This window comes from Micromesistius poutassou (assembly GCF_964030765.1).
Source record: "Micromesistius poutassou genome assembly, chromosome: 6".
Taxonomy (NCBI): Eukaryota; Metazoa; Chordata; class Actinopteri; order Gadiformes; family Gadidae; genus Micromesistius; species Micromesistius poutassou.
In genome coordinates this window covers 7,815,765-7,839,389 of record NC_140276.1, presented here as the reverse complement: position 1 = coordinate 7,839,389, position 23,625 = coordinate 7,815,765, and the positions used below count along the sequence as shown (strand labels likewise).

General features: G+C 47.9%; 2 protein-coding genes across 2 annotated transcripts in view; one reads left to right on the top strand and one right to left on the bottom strand.

Moving 5' to 3' along the window:
• LOC311344801 (teneurin-2-like) overlaps positions 1–13,040 on the top strand; it is a gene marked incomplete at its 5' end in the record, with an annotated part of 17,771 nt that extends 4,731 nt beyond the window's left edge. Inside the window, 10 exons of the mRNA XM_084469140.1 lie at positions 437–612; positions 2,893–3,128; positions 4,216–4,512; positions 5,091–5,648; positions 7,394–7,663; positions 8,663–9,073; positions 9,532–9,642; positions 10,365–10,632; positions 11,209–11,339; positions 12,188–13,040. Coding sequence (XP_084325266.1) covers positions 437–612; positions 2,893–3,128; positions 4,216–4,512; positions 5,091–5,648; positions 7,394–7,663; positions 8,663–9,073; positions 9,532–9,642; positions 10,365–10,632; positions 11,209–11,339; positions 12,188–12,925 — 3,196 coding nt within the window. The 3' untranslated portion in view covers positions 12,926–13,040. The remainder of the gene's footprint in view (positions 1–436; positions 613–2,892; positions 3,129–4,215; positions 4,513–5,090; positions 5,649–7,393; positions 7,664–8,662; positions 9,074–9,531; positions 9,643–10,364; positions 10,633–11,208; positions 11,340–12,187) is intronic.
• A 1,979-nt stretch (positions 13,041–15,019) lies between these two features.
• On the bottom strand, positions 15,020–22,704 carry LOC311345301 (cysteine-rich and transmembrane domain-containing protein 1-like). The gene is made up of 3 exons (XM_084469660.1): positions 22,568–22,704; positions 18,511–18,841; positions 15,020–17,100 (listed from the first exon to the last, which is right to left on the bottom strand). Exons 2-3 carry the CDS (start codon positions 18,815–18,817, stop codon positions 16,997–16,999), a joined length of 411 nt encoding a protein of 136 aa, XP_084325786.1. The 5' UTR covers positions 18,818–18,841; positions 22,568–22,704; the 3' UTR covers positions 15,020–16,996.
• Between the last annotated feature and the right edge of the window lie 921 nt (positions 22,705–23,625).

Genomic DNA, 23,625 nt, shown 5'->3' with positions numbered 1-23,625 from the left:
TGGGTGTGTGGGTGTGTGTGTGTGTGTGTGTGTGTGTGTGTGTATGAGGATGTGTGTTTGCCTGTGTGTTTGTGTGTGTGTGTGTGTGTGTTTGCCTGTGTGCGTGTGTGTGTGCGTGTGTGTGTTTGCCTGTGTGTGCGCTCGCACGCTTCAGCTAGTGATAGAGGAGTATCCCGAGTCTCGTCTTCGAGGTGTACATCTAACAGCTTAGCCTCTCTGGCCCTTTTCCTAGTAATCTGATACACAAAATGTATGAGCCTCGCATATTTTACTCAGCTTGCAGCACTGCGCTTCTGCGCCGCTGTTCCCAGCGCGCCGCTGCCCCCCGGTGGTCGGTTTCAGAACTGCGCCGGATTCTCGGCAGTTCCGTTCCAAGTGGAAAAAAAAGTTCTTCTGCTTGATCGTTTGTTCTTTTTCTACTCATCTCTCACCGCAGGTACGACAGCGAGGGCCGGCTGACCAACGTGACGTACCCCACGGGCATGGTGACCAGCCTGCACCGCGAGATGGAGCGCTCCATCAACATCGACGTGGAGAGCTCCAGCCGCGACGACGACGTGACCATCGTCACCAACCTGTCGTCGGTGGAGGCGTCCTACACCGTAGTGCAAGGTGAGGGGGGGACCGACCGGGCCACGGGGCCCCCACGGCCCGCTGCTGAGACGTGCGCACGACGAGACACACAGACGCACGCGCGCACGCACACATATAAACACACGCGCGCGTGCGCAGAGCATGCATCCTGTTCATAATACTTAACCTCATCACCGAGGACCAATGTTGAAGTTATGTTCAAAGATTCGGGGAAGTTGTTGTTTTTAAACAGAGGAATCTCTTTCTCTCTCCCCCCCCCCTCTCTCTCTTTCTCTCTCTCCCCCCCTCTCGCTCTCTCTCTATACCTCTCTCCCTCTCCTTCTTTCTCTCTCTCCCTCTCCTCCTATCACTCCCTCTCTCTCACTCCCTCTTCTCTATCTCCTTTTATCTCTCTCTCTCTTTTCTTCTGACATGGAGTCACATTTGTCCACTATAATTGTTATTCCCAGTGAGGCGTCTTTGCCTTTTAAATATCATTCAGACTAAGTTCATTAACTGATGTAAGTGAATGCGCCATATTTCCCTAGTGCACTCCTACAACCTCTCCTTGCAGAGAGACACACACACTCACACACACACACACACACACACACACACACACACACACACACCTAAAAACACACACTCACACTCACAGTCACACACCATCACACACACTCAAAACCCCCTAAACACACCCCCATCTACACACACACACACACACACACACGTAGCCTCTGACCGAGCTCCCATGATCCCTGAGCTTATTCTGTGTGTTTAGAGAGTAAGAAAAGGGAAGAATAATTGGCTACTGGTCCCCCCCCGCAGTCTGCGTGACGACAGCAGCAGCAGCGTTCTGGTGGCGGAATAATAATAAAGTGTAGACGCGCTCGGCAGCAGCAGAGCAGGAGCTGCTGAAAGCCCACTAAGTTACTCAGAGTGCCGTGAGTCATTTAAGGCTCCCTGCAGCATTGTGTGTGTGTGTGTGTGTGTGTGTGATTCAGTTCAAAGCACGCGCACACACTCTCTCGCACGCACGCACGCACACACACACGCGCGCACGCACGCACGAACACTCATACTCTCTGCTGACTGGGTTCGCTTAACAATCTTCCCTATCTCTCTCTCACTCTTTCTCGCTCACTCTGTCTCTCCCTTTTCTCTCTCTTTCTCTGTGTCTCGCCCCCCTCTCTCCCCCTCTGAGTGTCTCTCTCTCTCCCTCTCTCTCCCTCTCTCTCTCTCTCTCTCCCTCTAGGTGTCTCTCTCTCTCCCTCTCTCTCCCTCTGAGTGTCTCTCTCTCCCTCTCTCTCCCTCTGAGTGTCTCTCTCTCTCTCTCTCTCCCTCTGAGTGTCTCTCTCTCTCCCTCTCCCCTGCTGAGTGTCTCTCTCTCTCTCTCTCCCTCTCTCCCTCTGAGTGTCTCTCTCTCTCTCCCTCTCTCCCTCTGAGTGTCTCTCTCTCTCTCTCTCGCTCCCTCTCTAATTCTCTCTCATCACTCTACCATGCGGTGAATCCTTGTTGCCCCCGAGCTTCTATCAGCCCTCTCTATCTCCTCTTTTCTTCTCTCTGTATCGCTCGTGCGATCTCCCGCTCTCTCTCTCTTTATCTCTACCTCTCTCTCTCTCTCTCTGGGTTGCGTGGAGATGGTTCCGATAGGGAGGAACATAAGATTTATCCAACAGCTGTGTGCTGTCCAATAAAAAGAGAATGCCTCTCCTGTCTGTTTGAGGGATGTTAAATAGCCGCCCATAGCTTTATCACAAATTGGCCTTATGGATTACCGTCTTTTGCGCGAGGGCTTCAAAGGCAGACACACTATCTGATCCCCTTACCTTTTGTTAACAAAATAAAAGCCTCCGTCTTCTCCCGCATCTGTCAGACGTTTTTCCAAGGCCGGAGTGAACGCGCTCATCTGGTCGGCGATGGAGAGTCCTGTTTGCGCAACACGAGTCACAGGACGTCCGCTATTCAGAAAGGCTCCGTTTGTACCTCTGAGGAAATGATGAAGAACTAAATGGACGCGCGGTTGTTTCGTGTTGTCTCACGTGAGCGCGATGCGTCTGTTTGCCGTCGGCTTTTGTAACACCGGGGATGGATCGACGTTAACGTCGGATGTCTTCTTTCTTAGCTCTCCCTGAGTTCAGCCCTGAGGCCGCATCAGACAGCACTTTGTATTCCCTTCCATCCAACGCATTACCGCCGAGTCTGTTGAAACAGAGCTAAAGCAGAGGTGACGCCCGCGTATCACCCTCGCTGCCGCCCGCCGCCGGGTCCGTGGTTCACCTCGTCTTCTCAACCTGTGCTCCCCACTGCCCCCTACAGACCAGGTGCGGAACAGCTACCAGCTCTGCAACAACGGAACCCTGCGGGTGATGTACGCCAACGGCATGGGCATCAGCTTCCACACGGAGCCCCACATCCTGGCCGGCTCCGTCAGCCCCACCATCGGCCGGAGGAACATCACGCTGCCCACCGACAACGGCCTGAACTCCATCGAGTGGCGCCTCCGCAAGGAGCAGACCAAGGGCCGCATCACCGTGTTCGGACGAAAGCTGAGGGTGAGCCGCCGCCGCCGTCGCCGCGTCCACGCCGTTCAGCATGTCTGCGGACGCCTGTCATACGCCAGACCCCAAATCCTCAAGAGGATTTAGTCTGGGAACCATCACGTTCGTTTTCTCGTATTTGAGGCGTGGTTTACGAATGCCCCCAGAGCCGTTTATCGGGCGCTACGATTGTTGTTAGTGCTATCAAGTGCGTCTGTACGTCGCTCATAGACAATAACAATAAAATTCAAAATAAGGTGGCGTTCTAAACCACTTAGGACACTATCTAAGGCTGCATCGAAAGGTGACTTCTCGTCTGCTGCCGTGTTGGATCCATAGATATAAACAAACGACGAGGTTCGGTGTTGCATAGACGTCGTCATCGTCTTGCTGCCCCCCCTCCCCCCCCCCGTTCTGTGATTGGTTCCCTCTGAGGATCAATCGGATCCATGGAATCCAGGCTGCCTAGCAGAGTGAAATGAATTTGCGTGCAAGGCAGCATGGGCATACCCAGGCTAGTAATACGCCGTACGCATCCGTGAATAAACGGTCGACTCTCAGCCGATCACCGTAGCCAAGGGTTGGTTTTCCATTCCTTAATCATTGACTGTCTCAAAGGGTCTTCTATGACATTCTCTGACCCAGGCCCCCACAGGGCAAGGACATTTTCCTTTAAAAGAACTGAGGGATCCCTGATTCTAAGGATGGTTAGGAGTGCACTTCGTGCCGTGCATAACATTAGCATGACAAGCTAACATTTTATATTCAAATGAAATAGTTAGAAATACAAAATGAAGATGTGTTGCGGTGCTGGCCAGAGATTAAGTGGTGGCGACCACTTAAGGCATCCTTAATCCAGAGGCTTGACCCTGGACGCTCCTTAGTAGGATGGATCTGAATCCGCTGGAGGTCACTTTGGATAAACGCAAACGTTAATGTGTGAAGGTTAAATCAATTCATTATAAATAGAAATTTTACTTAAATCACCCCCTACCACCCTTCTTGATTGCCTCCTCCTCCGCATCCTTCTTGACTGACTCCTCTCCCTCCCTCCCTCCCTCTCTCCCTCCCCCCCTCCCTCCCTCCCCCCTTCCCTCCCCAGGCGCACGGGCGCAACCTGCTGTCCATCGACTACGACCGCAACACGCGCACGGAGAAGATCTACGACGACCACCGCAAGTTCACGCTGCGCATCATGTACGACGCGCAGGGCCGGCCCGCCATGTGGCTGCCCAGCAGCAGCCTGGCCGTGGTCAACGTCTCGTACTCGGCCTCCGGGCAGCTGGTGGGCCTGCAGCGCGGCAGCATGAGCGAGCGCACCGAGTTCGACCCCCAGGGGCGCGTCGTGTCCCGCGCCTTCGTGGACGGCAAGGTGTGGAGCTACAGCTACCTGGACAAAGTGAGTAGCCGCCCCCCCCCCCCCCCCCCCCCCGGAGCCGGGGCCTTTAGGTGGGGGGAGGGAGGGGGGTTGGGGGGGATGGGGCGATGGGGGGGCATGCCAGGTTCACCGGTGGCCAAGGAGGGGGTGGGAGTGTGGTCGTTTGCCGGTAGTAAACGGAGGTGAAATGATTTTTTATGATAATGGGATAAGATCGCAGTAAATCAGGTGAGGGATAAAGTGACTCTTGGTACCATTTCACAGAAGGTAAATCATCCATTTCCATATAAAATACTAACGGGGCCAGGTGGTAGTAACGATATTAACCTAATCTGCATTTTTATTTCTCCTTTCCCTCCCCGTTCACCTCTCTCCTCTTCACCTCTCCTCTGTTCCTTTCCTTCTTCACCTTTCTCCTCTCTCCCCCTCTCTTCCCTCCCCCCTCCCTCCCTTCCCCTCCTTCCCTCCCTCGCCCCTCCCCTCCCTCCCTCGCCCCCCCCCCCCCCCTCCTCTCCTCTCCCCCCCTCTCCTCCTCTCTCCCCCCCTCCCTCCCCTCTCCTCCCCCTCCCTCTCCCTCTCCCCCCCCCTCCCCCCTCCAGTCCATGGTGCTGCTGCTGCAGAGCCAGCGGCAGTACGTCTTCGAGTTCGACAGGTCGGGCCGCGTGACGGCCGTCACCATGCCCAGCGTGGCGCGCCACACCATGTTCACGCACGTGTCGGTGGGCTACATCCGCAACACCTACACGCCGCCGGAGAGCAACGCCTCCATCATCCACGACTTCAGCGAGGACGGCCGCCCGCAGGCCACCTACTTCCTGGGCACGGGCCGCCGCGTCCTCTACAAGTACGGCAAGCTGGCCAAGCTGTCGGAGATCGTGTACGACAGCACGGCCGTCACCTTCGGCTACGACGAGACGGCCGGCGTGCTGAAGATGGTCAACCTGCAGAGCGGCGGCTTCTCCTGCACCATCCGCTACCGCAAGATGGGCCCGCTGATCGACAAGCAGATCTACCGCTTCAGCGAGGAGGGCATGGTGAACGCCCGCTTCGACTACACCTACCACGACAACAGCTTCCGCATCGCCAGCATGAAGCCCGTCATCAGCGAGACGCCGCTGCCCGTCGACCTGTACCGCTACGACGAGATCTCCGGCAAGGTCAGAGACTGTTGAGATGGTCGCTCTGTTATTTTAAAGCCCTCTGTGTCTATGTGTGCCTTTCGTTAAATAAAGGTAGAGCAGGTTGATGAAGAGAAGCTTCTTTTTAGGGCGCGTCGGCCAGCGAAATGTTTGATTTAATATTGGAGCATGATCGTGGGAAAGTACAGGTAGCGACGTTACCAAGGATACATTCAGTGAGACAACGGGTGAACAAGATCCTCATAGGGAAACGTTTGCATTGTGGGTAGGGAATACACAGGTAACACAGGTAAGTGGGAGGGACCATTCTGGAGCATTTAGGATTGGCGGGAGAGGCCAAGTTAATTTGTAACACTATGGGGGAAGTGGACGTGTCTGCAAGTCTGTTAAACAGGGCTGCAATAGTTAAACAAATCTACACAACAAAGAAGTCAGTCGATTGGCCTGGCCTCAGTATCAGACTCAGTGGCTCCAGTGGGAATGCAAATCTGAACTACCTTGACCTCTCTCAGTTAGAGAGAGGAAGGGTGGTATCTTAAAGTCCAAGGAGAATGTAAACAGTTCCTTTTAGATTGACTAGTAATTATATAAACAAGGTTAATGTAAGGGTTTATAATTGTGTATTATAGTTATGATTAATATTTCCACGACAGCATGCAATTCAGAGACGCCAGCCGGAGTCAGCTAGACTTTGAGAGTTTAAAACTGGATAAACCCCGCCCCCTCTTCAGGCCAAAGCCACTCCCCCGAAACATGTGACTTACCTCGATCGCTTTAGCAAAAGGTCGGCCTGGCCTTGTGGGAGACTCTAGTCATGCACAATGAGTTTGAAGGCAGGTGTGTGCAGGCAGCCAGTGGGGAGGTATGCAGATGGGTAAGCTATCCAAAGAATTCATTTAGGCCAAATTAAATGATTGGACAGACTTATTCCAGATATGCAACAGCTGCAGATAGTTTTTTTTTCTTGTCAGAGCATTTTAATTATTGATTGATATCAGGTCGTGAAGAGACTGTTGACAAATATGAAAAAAAACGTATAAAAAAAAACCTTTAACCTTCCAGGGGAACGGGGGAACGGGTTTTCAGCCGCGGTCGTAACATTAAATGAGACAGACGTCACCACGGCAAAAATCAATTCATCCAGACAGGAGATCAAATAAAAGAAACAGAAATCAAAGCCATTCGTAAAGCACATAATTGTGCTGTTTACAGTCGAAGGTGCAGGGATGTAAGTGTAGTGACTCGGCCGTCTGACTCCTGCCCAAAGGCTTCTGGGTTCAAGATGTACCGGTGTGCAGCATTTAGCAGCTGCCGCTTATCGCTGTCTGAATGCGCTGTACTTTGTCACTTTGCATAAACGCTTCCGCTATAGATCCCGAAATGCGAAAGACATTTGCAGGTCTAACGGTGTCCCTAATTACGGCGTGCATAATCAAAGCACAGACGCATCCGACCAACCGCCAGCAAGCGGTTCATGTGCTGTCATGGCGACAGCATCAATTAAAATCTAATTTAAACGTTTTCGTCAAAGGCGGCCTATCCAAAATGAATAAAGTAAAGTTGCCGGTTGAACTACCGCCACCGTCTCTCCATCACCGTCTCTCCATCACCGTCTCTTCTCCATCACCGTCTCTCCATCACCGTCTCTTCTCCATCACCGTCTCTCCATCACGTCTCTTCTCCATCACCGTCTCTCCATCACCGTCTCTCCATCACCGTCTCTCCTCCGCTCACTCATGCTTCTTCCCCCCCGCTGTCTTTAGGTGGAGCACTTTGGGAAGTTCGGGGTGATTTACTACGACATTAACCAGATCATCACCACGGCCGTCATGACTCTCAGTAAGCACTTTGACACGCACGGCCGCATCAAGGAGGTCCAGTACGAGATCTTCCGCTCGCTCATGTACTGGATGACGGTGCAGTACGACAGCATGGGCCGCGTGGTGAAGCGCGAGCTGAAGATCGGCCCCTACGCCAACACCACCCAGTACCGCTACGAGTACGACGGGGACGGGCAGCTCAGCGGAGTCAAGGTGGGTGCACCGCACGCGTGTGTGTCGGGGGGGTGGGGGGTGGGTGTGTGTGTGTGTGTGTGTGTGTATGTATGTGGGTGGGGGGGTGGATGGGTGTGTGTGTGTGTGTGTGTGTGACGTGTGTGACGTGTGTGTGTGTTTGTTTCTGACGTGTGTGTGTATGTGTGCGTGTGTGTGTGTTTGGGGGGGTTGTTGTTGTATAGTATGCCTTGTCTTTTGCTTTTTTCTATAAATATGAGTAAGACACAATCCGCTGCACTGCCTGCGGTCTGCCTGTGGAGGCGCCCTGGAGCAAGACGCCAAAGCCCTCCCTGCTCCTTACTGACATGTGTCAAAAAAATTGCAGTGCAATTCAAAAAAAACTAAACTACTGCCGTTAAAATTATATTAAAAAATATATTAAAAAACAGAACTGCTGGGACATGATTGTTAATCAAGTTACAAATTACAATTACAAAATGCAATCTTATATGTTCCCCAAGAGATGGTGCTGTTCCTCTTATTGTGATGGCACCGCTTGGTTCCACAATGAAAGAGCGTCATTGTTTCACAAGCAAAGACCTTTACCATGTGGGATCGGAGCGTCCATCAACAATGGTTCTTTTGAGGCCGCTTGGTTTGATTTGGCCCAGTTTGCATCCATACCGTCCTCTAGAGACGTCAAGGTGTGTCAGATGCTGAGTGTATAAATGCTAAATGGTCCTCGTTTATACAGCGCTTTTATCCAAAGTGCTTTACAGTGTTGACTGACATTCACCCATTCACGCACACATTCACACACCGATGGCGGAGTCAGCCACGCAGGGCGACAGCCAGCGGGTAAGGAGCAGTCAGGGTGAGGGCGTCTCGCTCAGGGACACCACGACACTCTAGACACGCTAGGAGGAGCCGGGGATCGAACCAGCAACCTTGCGGCTACCAGCCAACCCCGCTCTACCTCCTGAGCTAATGCCCGTGTATCTCCCCTCCCCTCCCCTCCCCCTCCCTCCCTCCCTCCAGGTGAACGACTGGCCCACCTGGCGCTACAGCTACGACCTCAACGGCAACCTGCACCTGCTGAACCCGGGCAACAGTGCGCGCATCATGCCGCTGCGCTACGACCTGCGGGACCGCATCACGCGCCTGGGCGACGTGCAGTACCGCCTGGACGAGGACGGCTTCCTGAGCCAGCGCGGCTCCGACGTCTTTGACTACAACTCCAAGGGCCAGCTGCTGCGGGCGTACAACCGGGGGCCGGGCGGCTGGAGCGTGCAGTACCACTACGACGGGCTGGGCCGCCGCGTCTCCACGCGCAACAGCCTGGGCCAGCACCTGCAGTTCTTCTACGCCGACCTCAACCACCCGGCCCGCGTCACACACATCTTCAACCACTCCAGCTCCGAGATCTCCTGCCTCTACTACGACCTGCAGGTAGGCTGGGGGCGGTCGGTGGCTGCGGGGGGGGGGGGGGGGGGGGGGCTGAACCATTTGGGGATCTTATCGAATTGCGATTATTTAGACTAGGCCTGGGCGATAAGACGATAAGTTATCGTATCGGGATAGACTTTTGATCAATATCAATATAAAACATGTTCTATATATATATCGAGAAGAGACTGGACCACCGAGTCTAGCAGCTGGGTTTGTTGCACAAACACGGTTCCATACTACAATATTTGAGTGTTTTTCATCGTTGCATCGACATTGGAGTATTTATCAATGAAGAACAGTGGAAGGTCATGTTAAATATTGAACAGAAGTGTTTAAATCCAGCATGGTAATTCCTAGTCTTTTTAGGTCATTAAAATGATCAATAGTTATCAATATCGATCAAATCAAAGCCATGCCGAGGGGTGACCGCAGTGTATTGTTGTCTGTTTGTCCGTCAGGGTCACCTGTTCGCCATGGAGGTGAGCAGTGGGGAGGAGTACTACATCGCCTCTGACAACACCGGCACGCCCCTGGCCGTCTTCAGCAGCAACGGCCAGATGATCAAACAGGTAAGGGCCCCGCGTCAGCCGGCACACCTGATATGATGGTTGATATTATTAAAGGATCTTATGTATAGATATATATATATATATATATAAAATAACACACTTTATGGATCCCCAGATGGAAATTCAGGAACGCATCCATATGTCAGACACGTTATTCCAGTGTCAATTTGTTTCAAAAATGTTCCCTGATGGTCTCAGTAAAGGAGACACATACCTCCTGAAGATTTTCATGGTTGCAAGTAAAAAAGCAATTACTAAATGCTGGCTTCAGAGGAATCCTCCTACCATGAGACTCTTAACAAACGTTATAAACTCTATCCAGGCAATGAAGAATTTTACTTTTGTGCTGCAGCTTCAAAAGGATAAAGGAGAGGAATACTGGAAAAAATGGGATCGCTACAAACTTAAAGACTCTTAATTCTATTTCATTCTATTCCAATGAGGATATATTTGTATTGTGTACTGTACCTATGCTTTTCTTATTTGTACCTACTTTCAAATGTATGTAGTGTCATGTCCTAGCCCTCTTCTGTTTGCTTGTTTCTTCTTTTATGTTCATATATAACAAAAAAAAAGTTCAAAGTGCAAGCAATTTAAAAAATAACTTTTAAATAAATAACGCTGTTCCGGACATTAATGTGCATTGAGTACCCGGGCAGATAGCCCTTAACCCTTCCTCCCTGATGAACCACCCTCCCCTCCGTGGCGCCTCCTGCCTCCAGGTGCAGTACACGTCCTACGGAGAGGTCTACCTGGACTCCAACCCGGAGTTCCAGCTGGTGGTGGGCTTCCACGGCGGTCTCTACGACTCGCTGACCAAGCTGGTGCACTTCACGCAGCGGGACTACGACGTGCTGGCGGGCCGCTGGACCTCGCCCGACTACGCCACCTGGCCCAAGATCGGCAAGGACCCCGCCCCGTTCAACCTGTACATGTTCAAGAACAACAACCCGCTGAGCGACATGCTGGACATCAAGAACTACGTCACAGGTCAGAGGAGAGGGGACGTAGCGGGTTGGTTCTGCTGCGTAGGGATGCTGTTTATATTTAGCATGTGCTAGACGTGAACCGCACAATTTGATTGGTTCGCTATCTCGGGATATTGGCCAATATCCCATGATTGAGATCTTAAACTCGGGATATTGTTTTCATCGCAAAATGCCCCGTGAGAAAACCGCTAATAAAAACAAATAAATCCCGGCAAAAAGTGTCATCTTGTTTATTTTTGGTAGTGTTTACTAAAACAATTATTCACCTCAGGCTCCGTGAATAGGCTCCACTATTCACGGAGCCTGAGGTGAATAATTGTTGAATATATATTTTATTTTTTACTATTAACAAAATGTAATGGGAGATACCCTAACGTTTCAGAAATGCTGCCTTAAAAGACTTTTCTCGTTTCAAATTAGGTTTCAAGTGTCCTGTCATGCTAAAGTAGCATGTAACGAGATTACAAAAGGGTTAAACAAGTCAGCAATCCTGAACAAACTGAACGGTTCACTTCTGGTTTTCTGTGTATTCGTTGCCCCCCTGCTTATCTCCCCCTGCTTATCTCCGCTGCTCTAGATGTGAAGAGCTGGCTGGTGATGTTTGGCTTCCAGCTGAGTAACATAATCCCCGGCTTCCCTCGACACTCCTTCTACTTCGTGGAGCCTCCCTATGAACTGCAGGCGACGCAGCACTGTGAGAACGGACAGGTACGCTCCAGGCCTCGCCACGACACACTGACACTGACGGCGTGTTGGCAGCCTGGCTCCTGTCCGCTAAAGGGCTTTAATGGGGCAAGGTGTTTGGTCCTAAGTCACGCTCCTTATAAAATAATGAACAGTACAAATCTATTTTTTTTACAGTTCCAAATTTGCACGTGCTTTTGATGCCTGAATGAATGAATATGTAATTGTATCCCATATCTGTCCTTTGACAGATAGACTTTTAGACCTGGCTAAATATTTACTCCCAGGGAAATAGTGAGTAATCTATTACGTACACGGGCGGGTTTAGCAACAACTCATGTCCAGCATGACGCCATTCAGTCAGTCAGGTGCAGCTCAATGAGTTGCTCTCGTAGCTTATGAGTATAGTTATATAGTGATATAGTTTGTGAGGCGGTCAGTAGATGAGTGATATCGCTGTGGCCGTGAACCGTCTGGATTCAACATGCTTTCATACAAACTGTCCCCGGCGGTTAGCTTGCGCGAGCGTAAAGGTGGAGTTATGGTTGGACGTCGACGCAACGCAAGGGCGTTACGGACCCCGTGCGTCCTTGCGGACCCTCCTTGCGTCCACCGCGAGGGCCTGACGTGCGCCTCCTAAAAATGTTCACTTTAGTGCAGCAGCAGCAGCAAGGCCCGTGATTGGTCCACTTACGAAAAACCCGACCCAGAACCAAAACAGGTTCACGACTGCGTGGAAGCGGGGTCCTTGCGTTGTGTCCACGTCCAACCACGGCTGCACCTTTAGCCAGTGACATCCGACACGATCCCCGAGGGGCGGGGGGGGGGGGGGTGGAGTGATCCTTACCGCGTTCCCGTCCTCTCCCTTGCAGCTCATCACCGGCGTGCAGCAGGCGGCCGAACGCCACAACCAGGCCTTCATGGCGCTGGAGGGACGGCTGCTCAACAAGGAGCGGCGGGGCCGGCGGGACAAGCCGGGCCACTGGTTCGGCACCAGCACGCCCATCGTGGGCCGCGGCGTGATGCTGGCGCTGAAGGAGGGCCGCGTGGTGGCGGGCGTGTCGTCGGTGGCCAGCGACGACAGCCGCAAGGTGGCCCTGGTGCTCAACGGCGCCCTCTACCTGGACGGCGCGCACTACACGCAGGACGGCCGCGACTGCCACTTCTTCGTCAAGGTGGGCGCGGCGGACGGCGACCTGCTGGCGCTGGGCCTCACCAACGGACGCAAGTCGCTGGAGAGCGGCGTCAACGTGACGGTGAGCAGCCGCTCGAGGCGCGGCGCCACCGTGGAGTTCGCCGCGCCGTCGCTGGCGCTGAGCGTGCGCTACGGGCTGGCGCTGGACGTGGTGGACGAGGAGAAGGTGAGACTGTTGGAGCAGGCGCGGCAGAGGGCCATGTCCGGCGCCTGGAGCCGGGAGCAGCAGAGGGTGCGAGACGGGAAGGAGGGGAGCCGTCTGTGGACGGAAGGGGAGAGACAGCAGCTGCTGGAGTCGGGCAGGGTGCAGGGCTACGACGGGTACTATATACTGCCCGTGGAGCAGTACCCGGAGCTGGCCGACAGCAGCAACAACATCCAGTTCCTCAGACAGAACGAGATGGGCAGGAGGTAACAGATTCCCGGGGACTTGTCCGATTGGACGGAGCCGCGCCTCCCGTCCCGTCTCGCCGACATTCACGTTCCTTTTGGTTCTTTCCACCCAGCCTTCTCATTCTTGCGCCACTCGAATCCCGCGGAGAATAAAAAAACCAACTCACGGAACGCTGCAGGGACTTTTGAAAAGAAGAACTTATCAGAGAAAATAAAAAGTTATTGTTGATTTTACTGCCACGGGCAAAAAACATGTAATGTTTATTCCAGCGTTTCTTTTCTTTTGTTTTGAGAAACTTTGAACAACTCAAAAAGCACTGATGAACTTGGAAATAAAAAAGAACAAACCTGTTGCTTAACGAATAAGGAAAAAAATTCCCCTTTTTAAAAAAGATATTGATATTTTTACCCATATTTTTTGGATCAACACTGAGAGTGGCCATGACAGCTGCTGGTGGGTGAGCGTTGCACTGGGTTCTGCGGTGAGAGCTTGTCTCCATTCAAAAAATACAAACACCTCTCTAGGCCAAGGGACCAAATAAGGGAGGCCAAGCCATTCCCCAGAGTACGACCAATCAGAGCGACGGATCCAAGGAGGACAGCACACAATGGCGCCGAAACAAACAGCAGAATCACAATGTGAAACGGCTGTTCGACCACAACGACAACGACGACAACAACAACAACACCACCACAACAACAAGTCATCTCCCCGACTCAGGCCCCACGATGTCCACGGACCTATGCTCCTGCTGAGCTGGAGTGTATATCTCACTGAGCAAAACACCAACTACTGGCTTGAACAAACAGGAAAAATAGTTACTGAGAAATAAATGATAAAATACCCTTCAAAAAAAATAAAATAATAATAATAATAATAACAAAAAGGTTATATTTGTGGACAGTGGTAATCACATTAGCATTGTTTTTGTTTCAGAATGGTGGGAGGAGGAGAAGTATACTACTACTACATGTGTTTTCAGACTACACTAAAGTTCAGGATGTTGCGTATACTGTAGCTGCCGTAGTTTTGTACGTTTCAGTCGCGATAGAATTGTGAGACTTTCACCGAGGCACTTCTGTACAGAGCGTTCAAAAAACACCCTTCACAGAGTCCAGAGAACATACAAGCTAGTGTCGGTATCTACTTACGTTGTTCATTTATTTTTTTTTATTATTATTTATTATTCTTAGTACTATATGACAATCATAAGGGAGTCACCAGTTGAATTCAAAATGAACATTAGCGAATTAGTTTATTTTATTTTGTATAATACGTAACAAATGTTCATTTTGCTTTTTGTATTATTTCAGTTTCAATAATAGTCTCGCTAAAAAAAAGAATAATTTATGTAATAAAGTGTTTTAAAACGGTTTATACTTTAAATAAAGTCTTTAAAACTGTGAAATCTGTTTTTTTTTTAATATATTTCAATGTACAGTGTATAGATCTACCTTTATGCAGCACAGTAGAATATTGTTCAGAATATCAAGTTTTATATTTCTAAGAGGAGTGGCTTGTAATGTGCGGATCTTTAGCTGGTCTTACTACTCTAGAGTTTTGTGACACTCAAATATTCCATATCTACATTATCAGTCCCCCATTGGTTTTTGAATGTTTGTTTTATTTTCGGTTTAGTTTGAAAGCAGAAATATTACTGTCCTAGACCCCAACAGCAGTAGCAGTAATGGATCCCTCTCACTGTGAAGAGACTCGTGCTGGATGTCATAATGTACCAAATCAGTATTATTATCTAAGGATGATTCTTATACACTCACTGAAACGAGACTCTTCTGAGAACCTTATCAATAAAAAGTACTTGTTTCCTCAACCATGTCAAGTTTTGGTTTTCCTCAGCTCTCCTGTGTCTTTAAGGGACTCTTGACCCGTAGAGTCACACTGTTATGCCATTAAATCCCTCTGTTTTGTATTAAAATACAGGCCAACTGTCACCTGCAATCGTAATCTGATTTGGACCTTCTCCAAAAGCATACAGGTAGATGTTATGGGAATACTGGAACCATTTCCGCCTGCTTTAAAAGGCTGTGTTGTGTACTAATACAGTAAGTTACTCTTATAAATGTATACATGCATCAGGCGTTACAATGTTGGAAGTTGTGATGCTTTTAATAACATAACCAGGCACAATGACACAAACAATAGGCGACATATGGTAATATTAATAAAATCCTCTACCAACTAACTGCTGTTAAAAATCCTCTGATGGCAAAGAGGTTTGTATTTTCTTTCCAGTTGTATTCATATTTAGTTGTTTTCTTACACTTAAAGTAAAAAAACAAGCACAAGAGAACAATTAATTAAAACATTTTAAAGCATGCCATTCGTGAACCAACCCTAACCTTTAATTATTAATCTTAAAGGGGCCTATATGGTTAATAAAACCATTGAATAATTCTAACAGACCAACATGTTGAGTTCCAAAACACCATATCCAGTAAGAGCAAAGGTTTACAAGCACGCATGTGTCTGCAGATTAGTCACATGCACATATCTCAGCTCTAAATATAGAACCCAGCATGCTTACCGACATCTGTAACTCTAGAAGCTTCATTTATTTTAAGCAGTCCTCTTCTCACTCATAACGGGCGGGGGTGGGGTAATACTCAATACATACGTGTTCATTTCAGAAAGTAAACCGGTCTGTTAAAAAAACGCATCAAATAACTTCACATGTATCAATCGGAAACCAGTATAACAGTATGAAATGACAACATTGCAGGATCATCAGCTTTCTTTTGACGTGCAGATGGGAGCCATTTTGTAAAGCCCAGCGTGGGCTCTGGCTGTGGGCTCACTCCCGTAACCTTTTAGAAAGACGACTGGGCCCCACGGCCTCTGTACTCCAACACCCCACCACTCTCACTCACACGCATATGACACACGACACCGTACCACATAGTACAAGTCAGTGACTTATTTTGGGGTATATCACTTTTTAATGCATGATTATTTATTTTCCAAGCAAAAGACAACGTAATATACTATTATTCACCATTTATCATTTATAGATTTTTTTTTTTGGGGGGCATTTTTCTTTATTCACTTTTTTTTTATGGAATGTTCATGTTGGAAGTTATATTTTCAAATCAGCTTCTTATCAGGCTCAGCGGGGAAGCAGGTGCACATTGTTATGCAATCAGAGATAAATCATCATTTTTTTTTTTTCCCAAGAAAAAAAAAAAGCGTATCTTTTATTCATCACACGATTCACCTGAAGACAAACATCGGCCACCGGACTGTCTGTGCAAATAAGACGGAGGAATACATTTCAAGCATCGGCTTCTGCAGAGGGCCCTAGTAGCTTGTTAGCATCCAGCAGTCGTGCTAGCTGCGTTAGCCATGAGGGACCAGGCATATGAGGTATTGGGGGACGTGGGGGGGGGGGGTCGATAAGGCTGTGGGACGGGGCGGGAGGAGGAGGAGGAGCGGGTTTCTTACGGTTATAACATCATAAAGTGCAAAGGAGAGCTCCACACGTAACAAGCCTGAGATATATATATGTGTGTGTGTGTGTGTGTGTGTGTGTGTGTGTGTGTGTGTGTTCGTGCATGTGTGTGTGTGTGTGTCACATTCATTTATCAGGGGTGTGATGTGCGTGTGTCATGATGTGTGCGTGTGGCAATATGTAGTGTGGGTGTGATGACAGAACGGAGCCTGAGATTGGACAGACTAGCATGTACTCTTGAGCTTGGTTCACAAAAAGGTGCTTCCCCATGTGGACAAGATGGCGCGGCTGAACACGCACGCACACACACACACACACACACACACACGCACACACACACGCACACACACACCCAGGTGAGCCTCTGCTCCCTGGGGCAGAGACGAGGAGCAGATATCCTTGGGAGATTGTGGTTCGGAGTGACGGTTTCTTTATTTTGTGGACGAGCGAAGGTTACTTCATGGAGGATACTTCAGGGAGGTGGAGTGACTTCAAGGTGTGTTTGAGAGAGAGAGAGAGAGAGAGAGCGAGAGAGAGCGAGAGAAGGTCTGATTGGTTTCCAGGCACAGAGAGATGGAGGCGAAGGTGGTGTTGATGAGGTGGGGGGGGGGGGGGGGGGAGAGGGGTTATGTCAGCATGTCCCACAGGCAGCAGCAACACAGAGCCGTCCAGCAGGCCGTCAGACATGTGTCCCCGCTGTCGTCTCTCCGTCGCTCCTCCACCACGTACACTGGAGAGAGAGAGAGAGAGAGAGAGAGAGAGAGAGAGAGAGAGAGAGAGAGAGAGAGAGAGAGAGAGAGAGAGAGAGAGAGAGAGAGAGAGGAAGGCACATAGGAGGAAAAGGTAGAGATAAATAAAGAAAATGGAAGAAATGAGCGAGAGAAAGAAAGGAGGACAGCGTCAGTGTCAGAGAGAGAGGGAGAGAATGGTCCATTGTTCCAATACAGTCGTGGCTACTCTCCCCTCTCGTTATGTTCAGCGGGGAGAATTCTATTGTCCTCCGACCGTGACCGAGCGGATTCCATAATATCACAGGAGGTGTAGATGATCCATAGGATAAACAACAGCCTGGAGTAATGCTTCCCGTATTTGTTAATGTGTGATGGACGATGCATCAAAGCAACGGGCGGCCGTTGTGAATGTGTATGACGGATGTGTTTTGAAGTAAATAGCGCCATTGTTGTGTATCCAAGGAGAGCTGACGTATGCTATGCTGATATACTACATCTTTCCCACTGAATTGGATTACAACCGTAGCTCTTGTATATCAACAACCTCTAATATTCACTATAATTCACTTACTGCATACATTGTGAAATATACATCTGGCAAAAAGGGGAAATGACAGCTAATGTAATGAAATACTGTAATATTATGGTAGCAGTTTTATCGCCATATCTATGTTGACTCTGGATATTGCGTTGCGTCTTTTCGGAAAACAATGTTGCTCAATGACGTGTATGGTAGCACCTCTATTCCTATCTTCTAACCGGTCATAGGATAGCCAAGCTATTTAAATTATTAAGTTAACAGGATCGTCCGTTTTTGTATCGTCTCTCTCCCACGCATTGACAAGGGAGGCCACAGTAGCCGTGCGATGTGCCAACACACCGCACCTCTTTGTGTGTTTGTGATTAATAATGTATACGGAACAGCGACCTGGCTTTGAGCAGCCATCTTGTTTGAGTCATGCAGCAGGGGGGAGCAGATCACCCAGGTGACTGTGGCTGTTGTCTGACCACAAAAAAGGCTTGCTCACTACTTATCACTCCTGCGTACTGATAGTATTAATATTGACACAATAAAAGGCAGACAATCATTAGCCTACATTTCCACTCACTTTGATCAGCCCTGAAAGTGCTGATGTCCAGCCGTGGAGGCAGTAAAGCCTCGTCACCGAGGCCCAGTGAAGGCATGCTGAATGTGCCCTTTGGAAGCAGACGTTTGACTTGCACTTTGCATTTTCACCATCGGCCACTCTCATTTGCAATGCAACGCATTGCCAGCGATGTGGGTCCTACAGGCTTTAGAACCTTTCAGTTGTATATCCGTGTTTTGTTACTCTGCAGAAGCCGATCCTTTATTTTGACTATTGTCAATTCAATTAAATGATATCCGACCATGACTCGGCAGGTCTCACCTGTGTTTTTGGGTCCCTCTCCGTACATGGGGCCTTGGGCCGGCCCGGGCCCTCCCTGCCAACCGAACTGTGGTTGTGGTGGGTATCCCTGGTAGGGGGGCTGCCCGGGGCCAGGGTAGGGGCCCCCGGGGCCCATTGCACCAGGAGGGTAGTTGGGGTAGGCGGGGTTAGGCTGCTCCATGTTGACGGGGTATCCCTGCGGGGGGTAGCCGGCAGCCGGGTAACCTTGGGGTGGGTGTCCTTGGGGTGGGTAGCCCGGGGCCGTTGGCCCTTGGCCCGGGTATGGAGGCGGCTGCTCAAAATTCATCTGTGGGGTCGGACGGTCACCTGACTGGGAGGAGGAGAGCAGCGTTTCAATACAAAACACCACAGATTGAGACGGTAGTCATGTGAAGATAAGATAGTAATGAACGTGTCTGAGCTCATATGAAGGCAGTACTGCTTCTATATGCTACCTATGGGCAATAGCCTGAATGGATCATCTAGACTCAAAGGACTCAAATTAATACAGTCTACTATCTACCATCTACTCAGTTTGTTGAGTGATCCGAGTTGATGATGCTATTGCGCTGTCTGTTTGTATTTGTGTAGCATGCGTGCAGTTCAGCAAGGATCCAGTCTCTAGAGTCACATTAGACTCTGTGTTCCTGAAGGGGCCACAGAAGTGATGCAATTGTTGCCCAGGACAGCACCTCATATTAAACCGGTTTGTGGCCCCAGATTGATCCAATTACCCTTCTGGAGACCACAGCATATTCAATTCACCAACATGGTGAAGTATGTGGCCGTAGCATTGTTCACAATGAGCCATATTTCAGATTATCGGTAACCTTTCCTCCTAAGTAAACCAAACACTATTATTTGAATGGTCCTAATGAGATCATGGAAAGATATCAGCCACCAGATACCAGCAGCTCTATCGTAAAGGACATTCTGATACACGGATACAGATACAATGTATGTGTCTTAATGGAAAAAGCTGTACCTAGCTGTAACACATTTACTACACATTAACTATAATATAAACATCCAATGTGGTTGGTATGACTTTTATATGACTTTTACTGTTCAAAGGGTATTTGAAAGGAATTGCCCGCTCTACATACAAACCAGGGCTCAAGGATTTAAACATTTTATAATATGCAAGGATATGAACCCACAATATATTCACTTAAAATACAAACTAATGCTATAGCCATAGTTTTAAGATTTGCCTTGTCTTATTTTCTATTTCATTCATAATAATATTCCAACATTCTAATATCCTCAACAGCAACATGACAGCTTGTGGTTGGAATTTTGCACCATGCCAATCTTTCTGCATAAACTGTTTAAGAATAAAGAGTCATCCGGATTTATAACAATTAGGCTAATGTACTTCAGTAATAAACATACAATAACATACAACAAACATCAAACATATAACAAACATACAATAATCCGAGGCCTCACAATAATGGGAGTGATGGGAGTTCGCCCTGCGCCTTTTTTTAAGAGGCACAGTCCAATTCATTGGACAAAGCAAGGACTTCTTATACAGTGGCCGAGGCCTCAGAGATGCTGAGCACAGCTCTGCTCCCCTAAGCTTTGTCTCCTATTCCTTGCACTGTCTACCTGATCCTGGCGTTAACCTTTGTGCCTTTGGTAAACCAGTCAAAGCGGAGCAGAGATCCCCTTATGCATTCTCCTACTTGATGAGAACACAGCCGGTAAACGTTATCATCATTATCATTGACAATTGCAATGTGAAGCCTCATCTGAACTAGACACAATATCTCTTAAAGAAATTGCCACAAAGGGGGAGACGTAGCAGTGCCTTTTCAGTTGACCCTTGACCTCCTCAAAGGGTCGGGGGAAAAGACTCAATCAACAAAGGGCAGTTAGAGACACAGAATGTGAAGCAGAATTCTCCCATCACACAGATGTCCTTGTGATTAACTCAATCGGACGATTAGTATTCAGTCTTCTGCGTCTCAGAGTTAGGAACATTTCCCAACCCAAGCAGTACCGGCTATCTGGGGAGTTGTTTGTGCTGAGGTCCATACATTTTAAACATATTGCCTAGCCTTCAGTCAACATCCCCAGGTTAACTTACAGCCGCAATGGAAATGAGGGCAGGTAGAGTAATGAAGTGTTTCATATGTGGAGTCCCTGAATGTATAAATATAAACAGGCCCCATTTACAGAGTGAATGGGCTCCTTTCTGATGTAAAAAACACACAGGGTACACTCACTCACCCTCCACTATTTTAGACCCCATATTGGCTTCAATAGGCTTCTCCTCAAAAAGGTAGATAGTCTTAAGTAAGATTTAGTAAGTGAGATATATATTAGCCAAACCTGTATAGTTTGTACTAACGTTAATGTAAGAAAAAACACATATATTACTTTACTACTTATTACTACTTCTTTTGAAGGCTCTCATTGGACCAGGACATTTGGCTTTGTCTGTGTTAAGGGTTAGGCAACTTCCTATCAAGAATGAGTGTCAGATCTGATATACACCAGAGCAATGGCGAAAATAAAAGACACAAACAAAGTCTGTGTGTGTGTGTGTGTGTGTGTGTGTGTGTGTGTGTGTGTGTGTGTCTTTATATTGGTCGTAGGCCTAAAGGCTACTGCTAATGTCTTTCGTTAGACATTACCTAGGCCTAATCTCTTGTCCTAACTCAATGAAATGAAAACCAAACATTGCACCACCTGAGAGTCATTCAGCCCGTGGCAGATGGCACGCCCTCTGTGGCCATGGTTACTATAGGGATCGCTGGGTGATTGGGTATTCATGGCTGTATTTGCACATACAAATATACCCTTCCTTATGCATCGTTTAAGAAAGGAATCAAGGAATCAAGTTGCACGTCCTGGCACTTAGTACTTACCATCTTATGCTAGCTATCTTTGTTGTATACGGGGAATGGGCTACCCTAGCAATTGTAATTGCTTGGCACTTGTTCTGTAAACAGCCGTACTGTACCGACAGTGATGTATTGTTGTTTCTCTATCTTCTGACAAATGTACTTATTGTAAGTGCCTTTGGTTTTTGGATAAAATCGTCAGCTAAATGCCGTAAATGAAAATGAAAGAGGAGCCATGATGACAAACTCTTGTTCACCTTCCTGTTAATGAGTCTAACTGGCCTAGTCTCGCCTTGTTTGACTCCTTCATCTGATCATAGTGTGGTCATATATCTGCAACTCTGAATTCTTACCAGGACCTATAAATATACTTGGAAAGCTATAGCATGATGTTATGTTTGTATGTTGTATGTTGATGTTTAGATTTACCAAAAAAAAAAAAGTAGACTTGACTGTACGTCTGTACGCCTACATCAAAACATTTTCAGCCAAAATACATCGGTTTATAAGGGGTTTGAATGTTTACTTATAGACGATCTGTCTGATCTGACAACACTTTCAATAGGCCTAGCCAAATAATTCATATTTAGTACAATCATAAATAAATAATAGTATGTTTACCAAAATAGCAGAATAGCACAGTAATAAGGCAGGAACTAAACGATAAAACTATCGATAAAAAAAACCTCGGAGAGGGCTATTTTAATTTCCCATTTATCCCAATACATATTCTTCATTCTTCATAGTCTTCATTGGGATATTAAGGAGAGCCCTGTAAGATCTAGGCTATAATATTAAGACAACCAAATGAATATATTAAAAACAAAGAATATAACAAAAACACATTGCATGAAGATAAGATCTGAACAGTTCCAATAAAACGCAGTTGAACGTGACATGTAGGCCTATCTGTACAGAACACATATCATTACAACCAACTACAGGACAATTATGTTTACATTATTTTTTATATTCAGCAAAGCTTAATAACATTATAGTCCAACATGGGTCTGGATAACGGTCTAAAGATGTTTATTAACCCACCATCATATTCATTCATTCTAACTGATTTCAAGTCGCACCTGCAGGCCACAGCCTAATAGCGATCCAGTTGCAATTTCCCTAGCCCCAAAGTTCATCACGAATAGGCCTACGGACAAAAAAAACACGGAACGGTGGTACCGGACAATGAAGCCACTCACCTTAATGGACAGATGTAGCGATCTCGTATCAACCGAATGATCCTTTGTTGCAATCCTTCTGTGTGTCGTTGGCGTTTACTTCTGTTTTACTGCATTTGGCGACCCTGCCGTCTCAAAAACCAGTACGTATCAGTAGAGTGGTACGTGACGTCATTTGAATGGGAGCGCAACGGCGAGGTTTTATGGCGGGGGGGGGGGGGGGGGAGGGGGGGAAGGCTGGGAGAGGAACATGAATTGCAGCGTTATCTACCGGAACGAATTCTATTTCCTCTAACTTCCTCAAACTGTGTACTTCCCGTTAACGGTTGGGCTTTGGAAGCGAGAATAATATTATAGCGTGACAAAAAAATAACATACACAACAACAACGCCCAGGAGGATACATGAGAATTTGTTTGAATCAACAAAAACAATATACAAACATGTAACGAATATGTCATTATCAGAAGCCCCTCCCGCTCTCTCGTCGCTAAACCCGTGAAGCTGTATGTCCCGCCCTCTCGCGTAAAAACGCTCATTTGTAGCATCCCGTTCCAGGGGTCCAGTCGTCAGATTATCAACGACTGGAAACAGGGACATGCTGCTATCGCTTAAATATGGTTGGCTGCAGTGAATCAATATGAATCAAATTCAATGTCACAAAGTTATTTGGAGTGGGCCTATTGCCTTTTGATCTGAGTTGATATATCAAATCAAATAGGCGAATATCATGGGCATCATAATGACATTCTTACAAAGTGAATCTTTGTATAATCACAATGACTACGTGGGCCTATATTAAACTACACATATAATTTGGATGTTTCGAATCAAAGTTACGATACATATAGGCTTTTGACACTAAAGCATCTCTGTAACTTGTTCCCTTACGGTTTGAATATGACAAAGTTGCAGTTAAACAATCCTCTCAGTAGATTACGGTAGACCAGTTAATTTAAAAGGGTTTTTCCTAAACAGCAGGTAGCCTACTCATTGTCTCATCATGGAAGATGAAGTGTGAATGCTCCCATTGTGCATTGTACCGTGATCATTCAAGCTCCTTTAAATTAAAGAATGTCG

Excerpts from the sequence above, each read along its gene's own strand:
- LOC311345301 (XM_084469660.1), bottom strand. The coding sequence starts at position 18,817 with ATGAATTTTGAGCAGCCGCCTCCATACCCGGGCCAAGGGCCAACGGCC. Across the intron at positions 17,101-18,510 it reads AGAGGGACCCAAAAACACAG|TGTACGTGGTGGAGGAGCGA; the intron begins GTGAGACCTGCC and ends CTCTCTCTCCAG.